Source organism: Nylanderia fulva, unplaced genomic scaffold (assembly GCF_048542155.1).
Source record: "Nylanderia fulva isolate GAGA-0341 unplaced genomic scaffold, ASM4854215v1 Scaffold504, whole genome shotgun sequence".
NCBI classification, from domain to species: Eukaryota; Metazoa; Arthropoda; class Insecta; order Hymenoptera; family Formicidae; genus Nylanderia; species Nylanderia fulva.
This window is the reverse complement of record NW_028190593.1, coordinates 21,476-36,727: the sequence shown is the minus strand read 5'-3', so window position 1 is coordinate 36,727 and position 15,252 is coordinate 21,476. Positions and strand designations below refer to the sequence as shown.

General features: G+C 39.7%; 1 protein-coding gene across 1 annotated transcript; it reads left to right on the top strand.

Annotated features, from left to right (window-relative positions):
- The first annotated feature begins 10,787 nt into the window (after nucleotides 1-10,787).
- LOC114945044 (uncharacterized) lies at nucleotides 10,788-11,201 on the top strand. Its single transcript, XM_085487181.1, has one exon. The coding sequence runs from the start codon at nucleotides 10,788-10,790 to the stop codon at nucleotides 11,199-11,201; it is 414 nt and encodes a 137-aa protein (XP_085343307.1).
- Nucleotides 11,202-15,252: the final 4,051 nt, after the last annotated feature.

Genomic DNA, 15,252 nt, shown 5'->3' with positions numbered 1-15,252 from the left:
ATCTGCGACACAAAATTTCCATTTGAATTCTCTCCTAAGACCGAGGTTCAAAATTAAAGTTTTAGAACCGTAAGTACTAATTTGAGTACCATTTGCGGCAAAAAGTTTTAAATTAGTATGCCACGGCTTCAATAAAACCCTTTTAGGTAACAACGATATATCAGCGTCCGTATCGACAAGAAAATTCAAATTTGAATGTCTGTCGAAAATAATGAGGCGATTGTTAGAAACACCGTCGTAAGCAGCATCAGTCTTAAACGGCGTTTTTAGTTTTCCTGTGAAGCCAAGAATGTTTTGGACATAGAACAAGGTAAAGTACATCGTTTAGCCTTATCACCAAACTTCTTATGGTAAAAGCAAACTGATGTATCTTTAATATCTTTATTTGATTTGTCTTTGTTACGCGATAACGATCTAAATCTTCTATTCTCTCTAGACCGGCTTTTGGAACGATCTCGACGACGAGAAACTTCAAGAGCTTCGATTCTTCGTAGCAAATCCGCGAAATCCGAAGATTTATTATTTGCATTATTGGAAACTTCCGCGACTTGCAAACCGCCATCCCGATCAGCAATTTTATCGGCTAATTCCGCAAGTTTAACAAGAGGAACGTCTTCTACTACGGCTAAATCATTTGCAAAACACTATCCGCTAAAGATCCTCCAGACAAATGACGAATTTCTCGAAGTAATTCCGAAGGCTTTTTATCGTTAAGTTCAATTCCAGCTAATATTTGTCTCAAACGTTTTTCCTCTGAATCCGTAAAGCGATTTATTAATATTTTCTTTAAATAATTATATTTATCTGTTTCAGGTGGATTTTCAATGACTTCAGATATGTTTATTAAGGCTTGTTCATCAAGATGACGAATGACAGAACTATATTTAATATCATCTGATCGAATTCGATAAACCGTAAACTCACTTTCAATAGAAGCAAACCAGAGTTTAGGTTGCTTATGCCAGAAAGTCGGTAGTTTTAATAAACGAAACTCATTTGAGTGAATTTGTAACATAGGATCACTCACTTGATGCCCAGCTTGAGAAGGTAAAATATTAATATTATCTGATCCAACCTGATTTGATCCGCTCGCCAAATCCATATCAATCTGTGTATCCGTACAGAGTCTAACTGGTGATCTATCGATTGGCATTTTCCTCTTGTTCCAGGAATCCGATAAAATGATTTGAGAATTTCCGTGAAGGACTAATCCGACTCTGATGTTTCAAAGATCCAGAGAAAGAATCTCTTAAAATCAGAATTTCCAGCAATTCCTCCGAGCGATGATAATATTTCGCAGACGTCAAATACGACGATCACTTGACACTTATTCCGCATCAGCTTTTAAAATGCGTCGGCTTTAATATCACCGTCGTATGTCGGGGTCACCAAAATGTAGCGACTTATAAATAAATTCACCAGATTTTAAAAAGAAAGTAATGTTTATTCATTGAAAGTATAAAGCGAAAGACAAAAAGAATTAATATATAACAAATAAATAAATGAATGTGTTGTTACGGAAATATATATTTCTTTTTTAAAAAAAATATGTTAATGAATTGAAGTTATTACAAATGTATAAAGATGTAAAAAGTGTAAAAGTGCAGTGAAAAGTGTAAGGTGTAATAAAAGTGTAGAGTGTAAATGAAAGGTGTGGATGATGAATGCTACAAACTTGCACCTTGAATAAAATATCAGTTACTTTTCATGGTAATATATTATTACTAAATTTAGATAATATACACTTTACGTATGTTCACTTTGAACTGGCACCTTGAATAACATATCAGTTATTTTTCGTGATAATTTATTATTAGATCGTTTAAATTTTTAAAGGTTTAAATTTTTGAGTACCTTCTTTTGAACATGGCCTGACCTTTTCATTTTTATGATTTTTTTAGAATTCACTTATTATTAACCATTATAGGTGAAGTAATAGTGAATGAGGTAAAATGTGAAAAGTGAAGAAGAAAAGGGTATCAATTCTGTAACTTTTATCAAAGTGTAAACGTAAAAAGTGAAAAATTTCCGCCAATCACGCATTAATTTAATGTTTTTATTTGATTTAGACATTAATATATGTTTAATTAACAAAATATTGTAATAATTTAGTTGAAAGGTTTAGTCAAGTTAACAAAACCATAAAAAAATACTTTTTTTAAAAAAAAGGTAAAAAAAGGGCGCCAAGTTTACGCGTCATGTGTTAAAGTGTTTTATAAAAAATGTAAAACTTTTATGTTGTAAAATTAATTTTATAGAAAATATAAAACTTTTATGTTGTAAAATTAATATTTCTAAAAAAAAAAAAATTATATCTAAAATTTGCGCCAAATGAATAAATATTTATAAAAAAAATTGAAAATTAGAAACTTAAACAAAATTAAAAAATTAATACAAAATAAAAAAAAATTAAAAAATTTTAGTTAAAAAAACTTTTAGCATTAATTTAATGTGTGATTGGGGGAAATTTTTCACTTTTCACATTTTCACTTTAATAAAAGTTACAGAATTGATACCAAGAAATGTAGTGTGAGAAGAAAAAAAGAAAAAAATTATAAAATTGCAGGAAAAAATTTATAGGTACACACATTGTTTTTTCAAGGTTATTTTAAATGCTTAAGAGAATATGCGTTATGTGCTATATTTTTTATTTAAGAAATAAAAACGTTGAGAGAGAGAGAGAGAGAGAGAGAGAACTAATAGAATGTATTAAATTGAATTTTTATATATAATGTTTGTATTTAATTGATTTATTTTTTATTAGGTACGTTTAGAAGTATTATATATCAGGAAGTGAAAGCGAAAGGACAAAAGCAGAAGAAATATATATTTAGATTATTCAGTTATAGATTGTTCAGGTAATTATGTCTATTATTAACAAAACTGTTGTCAACAAAAAGATTACAATCTAGTAAACATAAGCTAACTGCAATGTGACATGTCTCATACTCATATGTAACGCAATTATATTGTTAAATTGGAAATTATAATATATTGATGTTATCCCAGATAAGCAAGTATGCTCAAGCAACGTATAAAAATAAGATGCTAGCAATCAATGCTGGTTCTTTGCTAGGAATATGAATTAAATATTTGAGTAGCTAACATGACGTTAACATTTTGTCGTAATCAAATGCTCAGCTAAAAAAGAAACATATCAAATAAGCATCCTATTAACAAAATGTTAGCATATATTTTCAGTTTGCTAACAGATATAAATATGCTGCTATCATTATGTCAGCATTAATTGTCAACATCTATTTAAGTCTAATGCCAGCATAATGTTTAAAACGTGCAATGTTTCATTTCCGACATCAAATGCTAGCAAACAATAGCACAATGGACGACATAGATGCGTAGCAAGATGGTAACATTTTTATTAGCAACATGAAAGCAACTTGTGTTCTCAATGGTTATCTGGGATGTCACTGTTAGCTTGTAAAATGTATCAAAAGGTGTTGAACATATATAATACATATATATGTACATATATACTATATTTAATATTTCTATTTATTGATTATTTATTTTTATTAGGTATGTTTAAAAGTATTGCGTACAAAAAGAGCTACGTATAAAGGAACTACCTGCAAGGATAATAAAGAATAAAGTAGATAATAGAGGAAAATCGAAAAATCGGAAAGATGGCGGCAAGTGGAAAGATGTGGTGCGAGAGTGCTCCGGAAATTGTGTAACAATAGGAAGAAGGAAGAGGAGTTTGAGGAGAAAGGAGAAATATTGAAGAACTGAGGTTGGGAAGAGGAGAGAAGAACAAAGGGAGGAGAGGAAGGATAAGTGATGAAAAATGAAAGAAAAAGGAGGCAAGTGGAGGATGGGGGGACACAAGGAGAATAACTCGCACGAGAGGAGCAGGAGATGGGTGGAGAAAGAAAGAGACAGGAAGAAAGGAAGGAAGGAATAGGAGGAAAGGAGAATGAGAGGAATATGGTAGAATTGGAGAAAGAGAAATACTTCGGAATTTCGACCGTGAAAAGTGTACACGTGGCAGGGATCATCATGTCGATAAGGCAGGATGGTAAGGAAGGAAACGGAAATTAGGACAGGTGAGAGGGAAGGAAGGAGAGGGCGCAGTGGAGAGGAAGGAAGCTAGGAAATGGCGCGCGCACTACCGCGCAGGATACGCAGGATAGTAGCGAGTAGCGACATAGGGAAATGAGAAGAAAGTAGAGAGCAGGGGGAAGGTGAGAGTGGGAGGTATCCCTATACCTAGGGACCTAGAGAGAAAGCAGAAGGATCTGAAGAACGGGAGCAGGTGTAGGAGAGGTAGAAAGAAGGTGCAGGAGGAGTACGGGAGAGGAGGAAGCGGCGCGCGCAATATCACGCAGGAGAGGCGCATAAGTGAGCACATGGCATAAGAGGCAAAAGGCAGAAAGAGGTTACGAGGCAAAGAGAAGGCAAAAACAGGAGAAGTGCTAAGAGGAAAAGGAGAGGAAAGTGGAGGAAGGCAAAGGAGAGAGTGTGGAAGAGAAGGTGAAGAAGAGAGAAGAAGAGGAAGAGGAAGGAGAGAAAGGAAAGAGACGGGAAGAGGACAGAAAGGAGAGAAAGAGGTTAGGCGCGGAGAGAGGAAAGGTTAGGAGGAAGAAATGAGAGAACAGTGAAGAATAAGAAGAGGAGGAGATGAAGAAAGGCAAAGGGGGAAGTGAAAAGGCGAGAGGAGGAGAGGGGAACAGTGCGTGCCGGTGTAAGGAAGAATGAGAGGAAATAAGGAGTAGAATGGACAGGATGGAAGAGAAGATGGAGGAGCTGCTGAAATGGGTGAAAGGAAGAGAGGAAAAGGGGAGTGAGAAGGAAGGAGACAGGGAGATTGGAAGAAAGGAGGCAGTGGAAAAGGGAGAAGAGGATACAAAGGAGGAGAGGAGACGGGGGAGGATAAGGAAGAGAAGGAAAAAGAGGAACTGCAGGTGAGAGGGGAGAGAAGGGGAGGACAAAGTAAGGCGGAGGAGAGAAGAGGAGAGTGGTGGGAGCTAGTGAAGAGGGAAGAGGTCGAGAAGCAGGGGGGAAAAGATGACAAGGAAAAGGGAGCTAGGAAGAAAAAAGAAGAGGAAAGGGAGACGGAGGAAAAGGTAAAGTGGGGTGAAGGAAAGGAGATAGGAGGAAAAAAGGAGGGAGAAGGGAAAGTCAGCGGAAAGGAAGAAAGCAGAGAAGGAGAAGAAGAGAGTTACAGGGAGGAAAGAAAGAGGAGGACGGAGGAGGAAGAAGACAGGGAAGGCGAGGAAGAAGTAAAGGGGAGAAGAGGAGAGGAGGTGTGGAGAAAGGTGATGGAGAGAGAAGGAAAAAGGAGTAAGGAGAGGGAGGAGAGAGAAGAGAAAAAAGGGAGAGAATAGAGAGGAAAGCGGAGGAGCTGGAGAGAAGATGGAAGAGAAGAAGAAATGTGGCATGGAGAGGACTTGACGGAGAGGATCATGAGGAGAGGAGGTTGTTGATGGAAAGGATGACGGAGGTAATATTGGACAGAAAGGTAGGAATAGTAAGGTCATAAGAGGTGATGATGGTAAGATGATTGTGATGGTGGAAATGGAAAAGGAGGAGGACAAAAGGGAACTGCTGGAGAACGGAAGGATGATGTGGAGAAAATGGGAGGTAGGAGTAGATGAGGACTTGACGAGGGAGGAAAGGAGGATAAGATGGGTGATGATGGATAGGGCGAGAAGAGAGAGGGCAAGAGGGAGGGACGCGATGGTGTATGGAAAGAGAATGTGGATAAATGGGGAGGAATGGATATGGAATGATGAGGAACAAAGATTAGAGAGAAGGGGGAGTAAAGGGATGAGGGGAAAGGGAGTAGAGGCAAGGGGGGTCAGAGAGAAAAGGGCTGAGCAGGGAAAAGAGGAGATGAGGAACAAAGGCTAGAGAGGAAAAGGGAATAAGAAAAGGATAGGAAGAGTGGGGGGGTTAAGGAAGAGGGGGTAGGAGAGAAAAGGAAAAAAATAGGAAAGGAAGGAGACAGGGGAAAAGGGACAGGGGGGAAGGGATGCAGATACATTGTAAGGTCGCAAAATGGCCAGGAAGAAGAGGGGCACAATTGTAGTATGGGGAAAGGTAAGGGGGGAAGGGAAGGAGAGGAAAGGAGAGTTTGTTTCTTCTGTTTAAGGTAAAGAGAGAGGAACAGGACGGAGAAGAGAGACCAGGAGCAGAGAGAAAGGCAGAGAAAACAAGGAAGGAAAGGAACAGGAAAAGGAGAAACGGAAGTTAAGAGGGATAAAGGAGGAGGAGACAGCTGAGAAAAACTAAATCCCGAGGAAAGGACAAGAGAGAGAAGGCAGAGGAACGGGAAGAAGGGACGAGAACAGCTGTCCGAGGAAGCGGAAGAGAGAGGAGAGGGAAAGGGGATAGGGGATATATGTGTGAATTTGTATTATATGTAATATATTGTATATTATGGTAGAGGAGAGAAGAAAGGAGACTGTAAGGGGTTGGCGTCCTCTGAAAACGCCCCGGCAACCTCAAGGGGAGTCCGGAATAAACCTAAGTCTAAGTCTAATAGAGGAAAATTAGGAAGAAGAAAGCGGAAAGAAAAATAGGATTTTAAGGCGAAAAAGAAGATGACGCTAATAAATTGTTTGCTAAAGAGCGATTTTCAAGGTCATTTAAAAGTCTTTATGTTATATATATATTATATATATATTATCGATTTGTTGCAATATTCACTATAAAAAATTGTAAGGGTAAGATGGCTAAAAATGAATAATTTACAAGATAGTTAACATAATTTTACATAAACTGAAATATTTCATAAAATAAAATATTTGTAATATTTCGAAGTTTATGTAAGATTATGTAAAAATTATACCTTTATAACTTTTTATAGTAAATATTGCGAGGAATCGATTTATATAAGAAAAATTAAGGTAATTTTATTTTGAAAATATAAGTAACCTTTAAATAACCTTGAAAATCGCCGTTTAGGAAAAAGTCTGTGTCAATTTTTTCTTTTTCGAAATCCTGCAACTTTTGTCTAAATTTAATAGAAAATGTATAAAAAATGCTCAACATTAGTACACACACACATGCACACGCGTGCGCGCACACACACACACACACACATACACACACATATGGGTATATTTACATAAATAGGGTGCTTCAGGAGGAATGATCAGGATTCTAGGATATGATTGTACACATCATTTTAAGCAAAGAAGTTTAGATAAACATGTTTAATAATTGTTCTATTCTGGTCATAAAAATACGTATTTAGTCTAAGAACGTATCTATTTATTAACTTATTAGAATGAAATTGTATGAAACATTTTTTAAGCTTACACTTTTAAATAATTATTATAATTTTGGCATAAGTAAATACATGAGCCATTCTATAATTATATCAGAAACCAAAAAGTTTAAACTAATAGGAAATGGTAAAAGTTTAATATAATTATTGTTTTATAGTTCGGTTCTTCTAAGTTAATAAATGTATTCGTTTTTAAACTTGAATATGTTGTATCTTTATAACTACCCAGAATCCAAAATAGAATACATGTTTATATTAACATTTTTACTTAAAATGATGTGTACATACAATTATGTCCTAGCTTGCTATACGTTTAAGGCCATTCCACAATAGGTTGCAAATGTTCTTGTTGCAAGTTGACAATTGCGGATTGACCAATCAGCTGACAAGTTGCTTTGCTCTGATTGATCAATTCGCAATTGTCAACTGGCAACGGGAACATTTGCAATTTATTGTGGAGAATGGCCTTTAAAAGTATACTTCTAAATGAATCTAATAAAAAATTTCTCAATAAAGTAACAAGCTAACAAATTATAACATAAATGTTATAATTTCCCATTTAACAATGTAACTGTTACATATGTATAAAGTATGTTACATTGGAGTTATATTGTTGAGTAGTTCTTGTACGTAGTTTTTCTTGTATGTTTGTGATTAACGTTTTCATTTTAAGAAATAAATTAAATATCTTCATTTTGAATACGTATACAAATAAAATTGATTTGTATGACAAAATAAATAAAAATAAACAAAAATAAATAAATTAAATTTATTTAATAAGAAAAATAAGATTTGTTTGTCAAATTTGTTATAAATATTTAAAATGATAACCTGAAATATGAAAGAACTGACAATTTTTCATTTTATTGTATCTATTCATATATTATAATTTTACATTTCAATATCATTTGTAATGTATGAATAGACGATATATTTAAAAGAAATACATACAATTTAGGAAACTTATAAATAAAGTTTGGAAAATTGTGGGTTTTATCGAATTTAATTATTTTCAATGTATTCAGATTTACTAAGTTAAATGCCGCATCTCGTATATAGAAAAATAGAATACTGGCAACATTTCCTTGCCATATAAATCTTTATGTAACCAAATTAAAATTTAAAATAAAATTACGCTTTTATTTAAGAAGACGTGCAAGAAGATCAAGAAAGAAGAAGAGAAGATCAAGAAAGAAGAAAAGAAGATCAAGAAAGAAGAAAAGAAGATCGAGAAAGAAGAAAAGAAGATCAAGAAAGAAGAAAAGAAAAAAATTATAAGGCTGCTGTGCGCCTGTTATGTTTGTAAAAAAACGGCTGTTGTGCGCCTATAAAAAGTGACTGCTGTGCGTCCATACGAGGCTGCTGTGCGCCTAAAAAAAGTGGCTGCTGTGCGCCTATAAATAGTGGCTGCTGTGCGCCCATACAAGGCTGCTGTGCGCTGCGCCTATGAAAAGGAGCTGCTGTGCGCCCATACAAGGCTGCTATGCGCCTAAAAAAAGTAGCTGCTGTGCGCCTGTAAAGAGTGGCTGCTTTGCACCGATAAAGAGTGGCTGCTTTGCGCCGATAAATTATTACATATTTCAAAAAAATATCTATAAATAATAAAAATGTCTATAAAGACAAAAAGATATAGAATTTTATCTCCTGAGGATAAAAATATAATTGTTCGAGGTGAATGGTTAACTGATAAACATATGGAACATTTTGATTATTTATTACAAAATTTTTCGGATTATAGACCTGTCGAAACATGGCGATTACAACTTCCTGATACGATTCAGCCTATGCCAATTGATAAAAAACATATACAAATATTACATAGTTCGTCAGGTCCATCAGATGGACATTGGATGTGCAGTTACTACGATACAAAAAATATATTTATTTATGATTCATTAAATAATAAAAAATTGCATAGACATCATGAACCATGAACAATTCTTGAAAAGATTATTTCCAACATATAACTTCGAAAAAAATTCTATCCAATTTCCTACTGTACAATACCAACCAAACAGTAGCGATTGCGGAGTTTTTGCAATAGCCTTTGCAATTTCATTGTTATTCAATATTAAACCCAAAAAAATAAAATATGATCATAGTTTAATGCGTTTGCATTTAATTAAGATTTTTGAATCTAATGTTATTGAGCATTTTCCACAAAATCCACAATATGCTCCTCAAAAGGTGCTTCCATTAGCAGTAATAAAAGCAAAAGAGATTGAAGCATCTCGTAAACGTACTATACGTCAATGTGAGACGGAACGACAATATTTGAATCGATTAGAAGAGCAACGTCATATTTACCAACCTGAAAAAGAGTTAAATAATAATCAATTTCAATTAACAGAAAATAATTCAAAGAATTTAATGAAAACAAACATTGATATTTATGAAGAAACTAAGCAGCATGACTTGGAAAATCATTGTGTAAATAAACGTGCACGCTATTCACAAGATTTAGAACAAAATCAGGCTAAACAACATGATTTATATGAGCAAGATTCCAAGAATAATTGCATTGAACAGCACGATCTGTATAAACAGAACTTAGAAGATAAACGCGCTAAACGACGTGAAACGATCGTTATAAACAAAATATAGAAGACAATCGCGCTAAACAGCGCAATCGATATAGACGAAATTTAGAATACAATCGCGCTAAACGTGTGATCGTTATAAACAAAATTTAGAAGACAATCGCGCTAAAAAGCGTAATCGATATCAACGGAACTTAGATGCACGCCTTCATAAAGCTCGCTTCGACTGAACACGATTATAGAAACTACACGCGCACACACAGCGTAGGCGTTCTTGGACACACTTTTGCGTCTGAATCGCGAATGTATGGATTGGGGAAGGGAAGAGAGCTGGCAGGAATGGTAAAGGAGATATTAGGAGAGGAGGGGGAAGGGGAAATATGGTTAAAAAGGTTAGAGGAAGCAAGAGGGAAAGGGGGGGAGAAGGAGATAGGAGGAAAAAGGAGGACAGGGAGATGAGAGAGGGTAGGAGATACGGGGAGAGAGAGACGGGGAGAGTGTGTGAGTGAGTGTGTGAGAGAGAGAGAGGGAGGGAGAGGACAGGAGTGGAAGAATAACGGTAACCGGAAGCGGAGGTCCAACATAGGCTAAGTAGAATGTAAGATTGCGTAGGTTAAGATAATTTAGAATAAGAAAGGTTAGGGAAAGGCGGACGTGTGTGTGTGTGTAGGTAGGGCAGAATGCGAGAAAAGATGAGAAAGGCGGCGAAAAGGAGAGGCGTGGCGAAAAATGTAATTAGATTAAGTTTTAGGTATAAGTTTAGGCTAAGGAAAAAGGAAGGAAGGAATAAAGGTTTGGGAACGCTCCTTTAAAAAAAAAGCGCCTTGTAATCCCCAATTGGGGCAGCAATAAATATATCTAATCTAATCATCATATCTGGATTCGATGAATCGGTGACTGCAGACGACATCTTCGAATTAGTGTCGAGGTTAGGCGGATGCAGAAACGAGCAGATCAAAGTTGGTGCTATTAGGAGGCTGCTTAATGGAAACAACATGGTGTGGGTGCAATGCCCAGTGGACGCGGCAATCCTGGTAGCCGAGAAGAAGAGACTGAGGATCAGGTGGACTACAGCTCGGGTGGAAATGTTACAAAAACGGCCCACCCAATGCTACAAGTGTTGGCGGAAAGGGCACATACGCAATAATTGTCCATTTAAGGAAGATTATAGCAAGGTGTGCTTTAGATGTGGCGGCAACGACCACCCTGTAAAAATATGCACAGCCGACATCAAATGCAGAGTGTGCGCAGACAAAAACCTAAGCGCCAATCATCGAGTTGGATCCAACAAATGCAGCCTGGACCAAGACGAAAGGAGAGAGAGTATACGAAAGGAAACCCAGCAAGAGCCGGATCGGAGAGTAGCGGCTCCACCTGTGTCGCAGGATGATTACAGCACTACAATGTAACTTGAACCACAGCTGGGGAGCTCAAGATATGATGTCTCAGCATGTACTTGAAAAGGGAATAGGCATCTGCCTAATATCTGAGCCCAGACACACACCGGACTCTCAGTTGTGGTTCACTAGTAACAACCGAAAGGCAGCGATACATTGGAGACCCGAACATTTAAAAAGGATCTGCACACTGATCGGCAAAGGAGAAAATTTCGTCGCAGTCAAATGCAACGATATAAACTTCATATCGTGCTATATATCGCCAAACATCGACCACGGAGAATTCCTAGAAGCCCTAGATGAGTTAGGTGAAATAGCACAACGAATAGGCTCAAACCTCGTAATTGGAGGAGACTTCAACGGAAAGTCCATCCAATGGGGCTCCTCATACACCAACAGAAGGGGAAAGCTGATAGAAGAATGGGCGGCAGAACAAGACCTAAGGCTCGTGAATATCGGCAATACTCCAACGTGCGTGAGGCAACAGGGCACCTCAGTAGTCGATCTTACGTGGACAACAGCAGACCAGATATCGAACATCTGTAACTGGAAAGTGGAAACCGATATTGAAAGTCTCTTCGACCACCGGTATATCACATTTGAGATCGGCAAAGAACCACTAACACAACGCAAAGGTAAACGCGAAAGAAAGTGGAACTTTGCGAAGATGGATGTCGAGATGCTACAGGCCTCACTAGACTGGGCATGCTCTGTCGGCATGGCAGAAGAAGAAATGACCAACACTAACGGATGGTACCGGTGGACGGAGAGAGTAATGCGAGAAGCATGTGACGCCTCAACACCTAGGTGTAAACAGGCCACGCCTAAGAAGAAAGCCTACTGGTGGAATGAGCAAATCGCACACTTAAGATCTGAGTGCAACAAGAACAGAAGAGCTTGGACCAGGAGCAAGAAGTGGAACCAGCCCGAAGAGACAGCAACAAGAGAAAGAGCGTACAAAACATCAAAAAGCGCTCTACGCAAGGAATTCAACAAAGCCAAGTCTGATGCGTGGCAGGAGCTTGTTGAAGTAGTGGATTCTGACCCATGGGGCCTGCCGTACAAAGTGGTATTGGGAAAGCTGAGAAGAGCTTCACCGGGACTCTCAGAAATACTGGAAGAAGGAGAACTCAATATTCTTCTAAATAAGTTGTTTCCGATGGGTCAAACACATGACCCAAAAGAAGAATGGAAAGACTTCCAGTGGAATGAAGAAGACCACGTAAGACTAAAAGAAGTCAGAGAGTCCATTAAAGACTGTGGTGGCAACAATGTGGCCCCAGGGCTTGACGGAATTAAGGCGATAGCTTGGAAAAACATACCCAAGCAAATGCTCGCTAGGCTGACGCAATGTTTCGACATGTGCCTGAGTGAAGGGAAGTTTCCAGAAAATTGGGAAAAAGCACGTTTGGTGCTAATACCCAAGGCACAGACAAGCGAACCTGGTCCACCTAAAGCAAGACACATCTGCCTATTAAATGAAGTGGGCAAAATATTTGAGCGCGTGCTGGTGAGGCGTATAGCAAATTGGATGAAGGATGAACAAGACGCACAACTATCCCCCGTCCAGTACGGATTTAGAGAAAAACGATCCACTTGCGACGCGCTAATGAGAGTGAAGGAGATCATCGAGGAACGCACTGGAAATGGAGGTGTAGCAATTGCAATAGCAATTGACATAGAAAACGCGTTCAACTCGATACCATGGCCGATCATCCGGAACGCCATGAGAAGGAAGAGATTCCCAGAATACCTATGTCGAATAATAGATGAATACCTCAACAATCGTAGCATAGAGTATAAGACACAAAAAGGAGAAACGAAACAAAGACCGGTCACAGCCGGAGTCCCACAGGGTTCCGTACTGGGGCCGGTGTTATGGAACATCGGATACGACAGTGTACTCGAAGCGAACCTAGAACCGGGATGCCATCTATCATGCTACGCCGACGATACGCTGGTGATAGCAACGGCGCAAGATGTGGAAACAGCGATCACCAAGGCAAACATCCAAGTGGCCCGAGTGGTGAAGAAGATCAAAGAGCTTGGTTTAGTGGTTGCAGCGAATAAGACCGAAGCTGCAATCTTCTACAAGAAGGACAAACCGAGAAACATACCGGATATAATGGTAGAGAGAGAGGTCGTCAAAGTTGGTGGATCGCTCAAATACTTAGGCGTGATATTGGACAGCCGCCTGAACTTTAAAGACCACTTCACATATATCGAAGGTAAGGCGAGCAAGGTTCTTAGATCCCTAGGCAGACTGATGCCAAATCTTAGAGGACCGTCAGAGGCTAAGAGAAGGCTATTCGCAAATGTCATCATGTCGATACTCACATATGGTGCACCTGTATGGAGCGACGCCTTAATGGCGAACAAAAAGATTCAGCTGCCCTTCCGGCGGCTTCAAAGGACACTGGCAATCAGAGTTATAGCGGCCTACAGGACAACGTCATATGACGCAGCTACTCTACTCTCCAGGATCATGCCACTATATCTCGTAGCAGCATCAAGGAAGAGAGCATACCTCGGAATCCGGGACCTCCGAAGCTGCGAAGATTGGAGCGCCGAGGAGGAAGCGGAAATAAAGAGAAATGAAGACTTCATAACAAGGAGACAATGGGAACTGCATCTCAACAACCCAAGCAACCCAGGAACGAGGACAAGAGACGCCATAATGCCCATGTACACCAAATGGCTCGATAGGAAGAGAGGGCACCTGACATTCCACCTGTCACAGATAATGACAGGGCATGGATGTTTCAATAGCTACTTATACAGGATTGGCAAAGCGGACACACCGATCTGCGCCCATTGTAGAGATGAAGTCGATACAGCCGAACACACGGTACAGCGCTGCATGACCTGGACCGCGGAAAGGCAAGACTTGATAGACCACATAGGAGAGGATCTTCAATTCTCAACCATCATAACGAGGATGCTGGAGAAAGAAGAGTCTTGGAAGGCGATGATCCGGTTCGCTGAATCGGTCATGCGCGCCAAGGAAGAGGCGGAGAGAGAGAGGCAGAGGAGGCCTGATGGGGATGCTACCCCATCGATCCCGGGCAGCACCTAACCAGGTGCTCGGAAGCGAGGGGGTGGAGAGAGAATAATAATGCTTCTGATACCTAGTATCAGATAGCATAGATAGAAGGAGAACCCACGCACACTTGGGAAGGAGTCGTGTGAATGCACACACACACATACACACAATACACTCTATACACACACACATACTGACAAGCACGCACACGCAAACACAAACATAAAGAAACTAGCACAAATCAAACTACATACACACACACAAATCACTCACACGATCCATACGGAACTGAGGGATTACTTACTTATTTTAGGGTAGGGGGGATATCTGGGGGGGGGGGTAGGACGGGTATTCTGGGGGGGGACTTATATGGGGGGAAGGACGGGGTATATGGGATGGGGGGTAGGACGGGTGTTCTGGGGATATGGTAGGGAGGTTGGGCTGGGGAAGGAGAGTGGGGGGAAGGGGGGATGGGGTGGGCGCGTCTGGGTGGGCCGTGGGGAGGGGAAACGGGTGGGAACACTCACACGCGCAATCACACACACACACGCTCACACACGCGTATACAAACTAAACAGGGAGGGAAATTAAGGGGGGAGGGTCTTCTAGGGGTTTGTTCCGTCGAGGAAGACTGCCGGAAGGAGAGCGCAAACGCGCAAGGTGGCCGGGATCATGGTAGCATGCTTAGGCGGATCCCAGATCCCGACCGACAGCCTGAGGGAATGCCCTCGGTTGACAGGCGGAGGTTTAGTGGGTAGGACTAATCGGGGCTGTTGCCCGGGTTGGGACCCCCTTGCAGTCGAGTCATCTCGGTGGCTCGAATGTACGGGGAGACCAACTCGGGCGAGGTGCCTCGATTAGGCGAGTCCCACATAACCCGGTGGGGACGGCCCCACTGGGTATGCGTAAATGCATTCCTCCGCCTTGCGCCGATCGCAAAAAAAAAAAAAAAAAAAAAAAAAAAGGATGGAAGAGAAGATGGAGGAGCTGCTAAAATGGGTGAAAGGAAGAGAGGAAAAG

Bases quoted from the DNA above. Each gene is read 5' to 3' on its own strand.
- LOC114945044 (XM_085487181.1), top strand. From the start codon at position 10,788: ATGGTGTGGGTGCAATGCCCAGTGGACGCGGCAATCCTGGTAGCCGAG.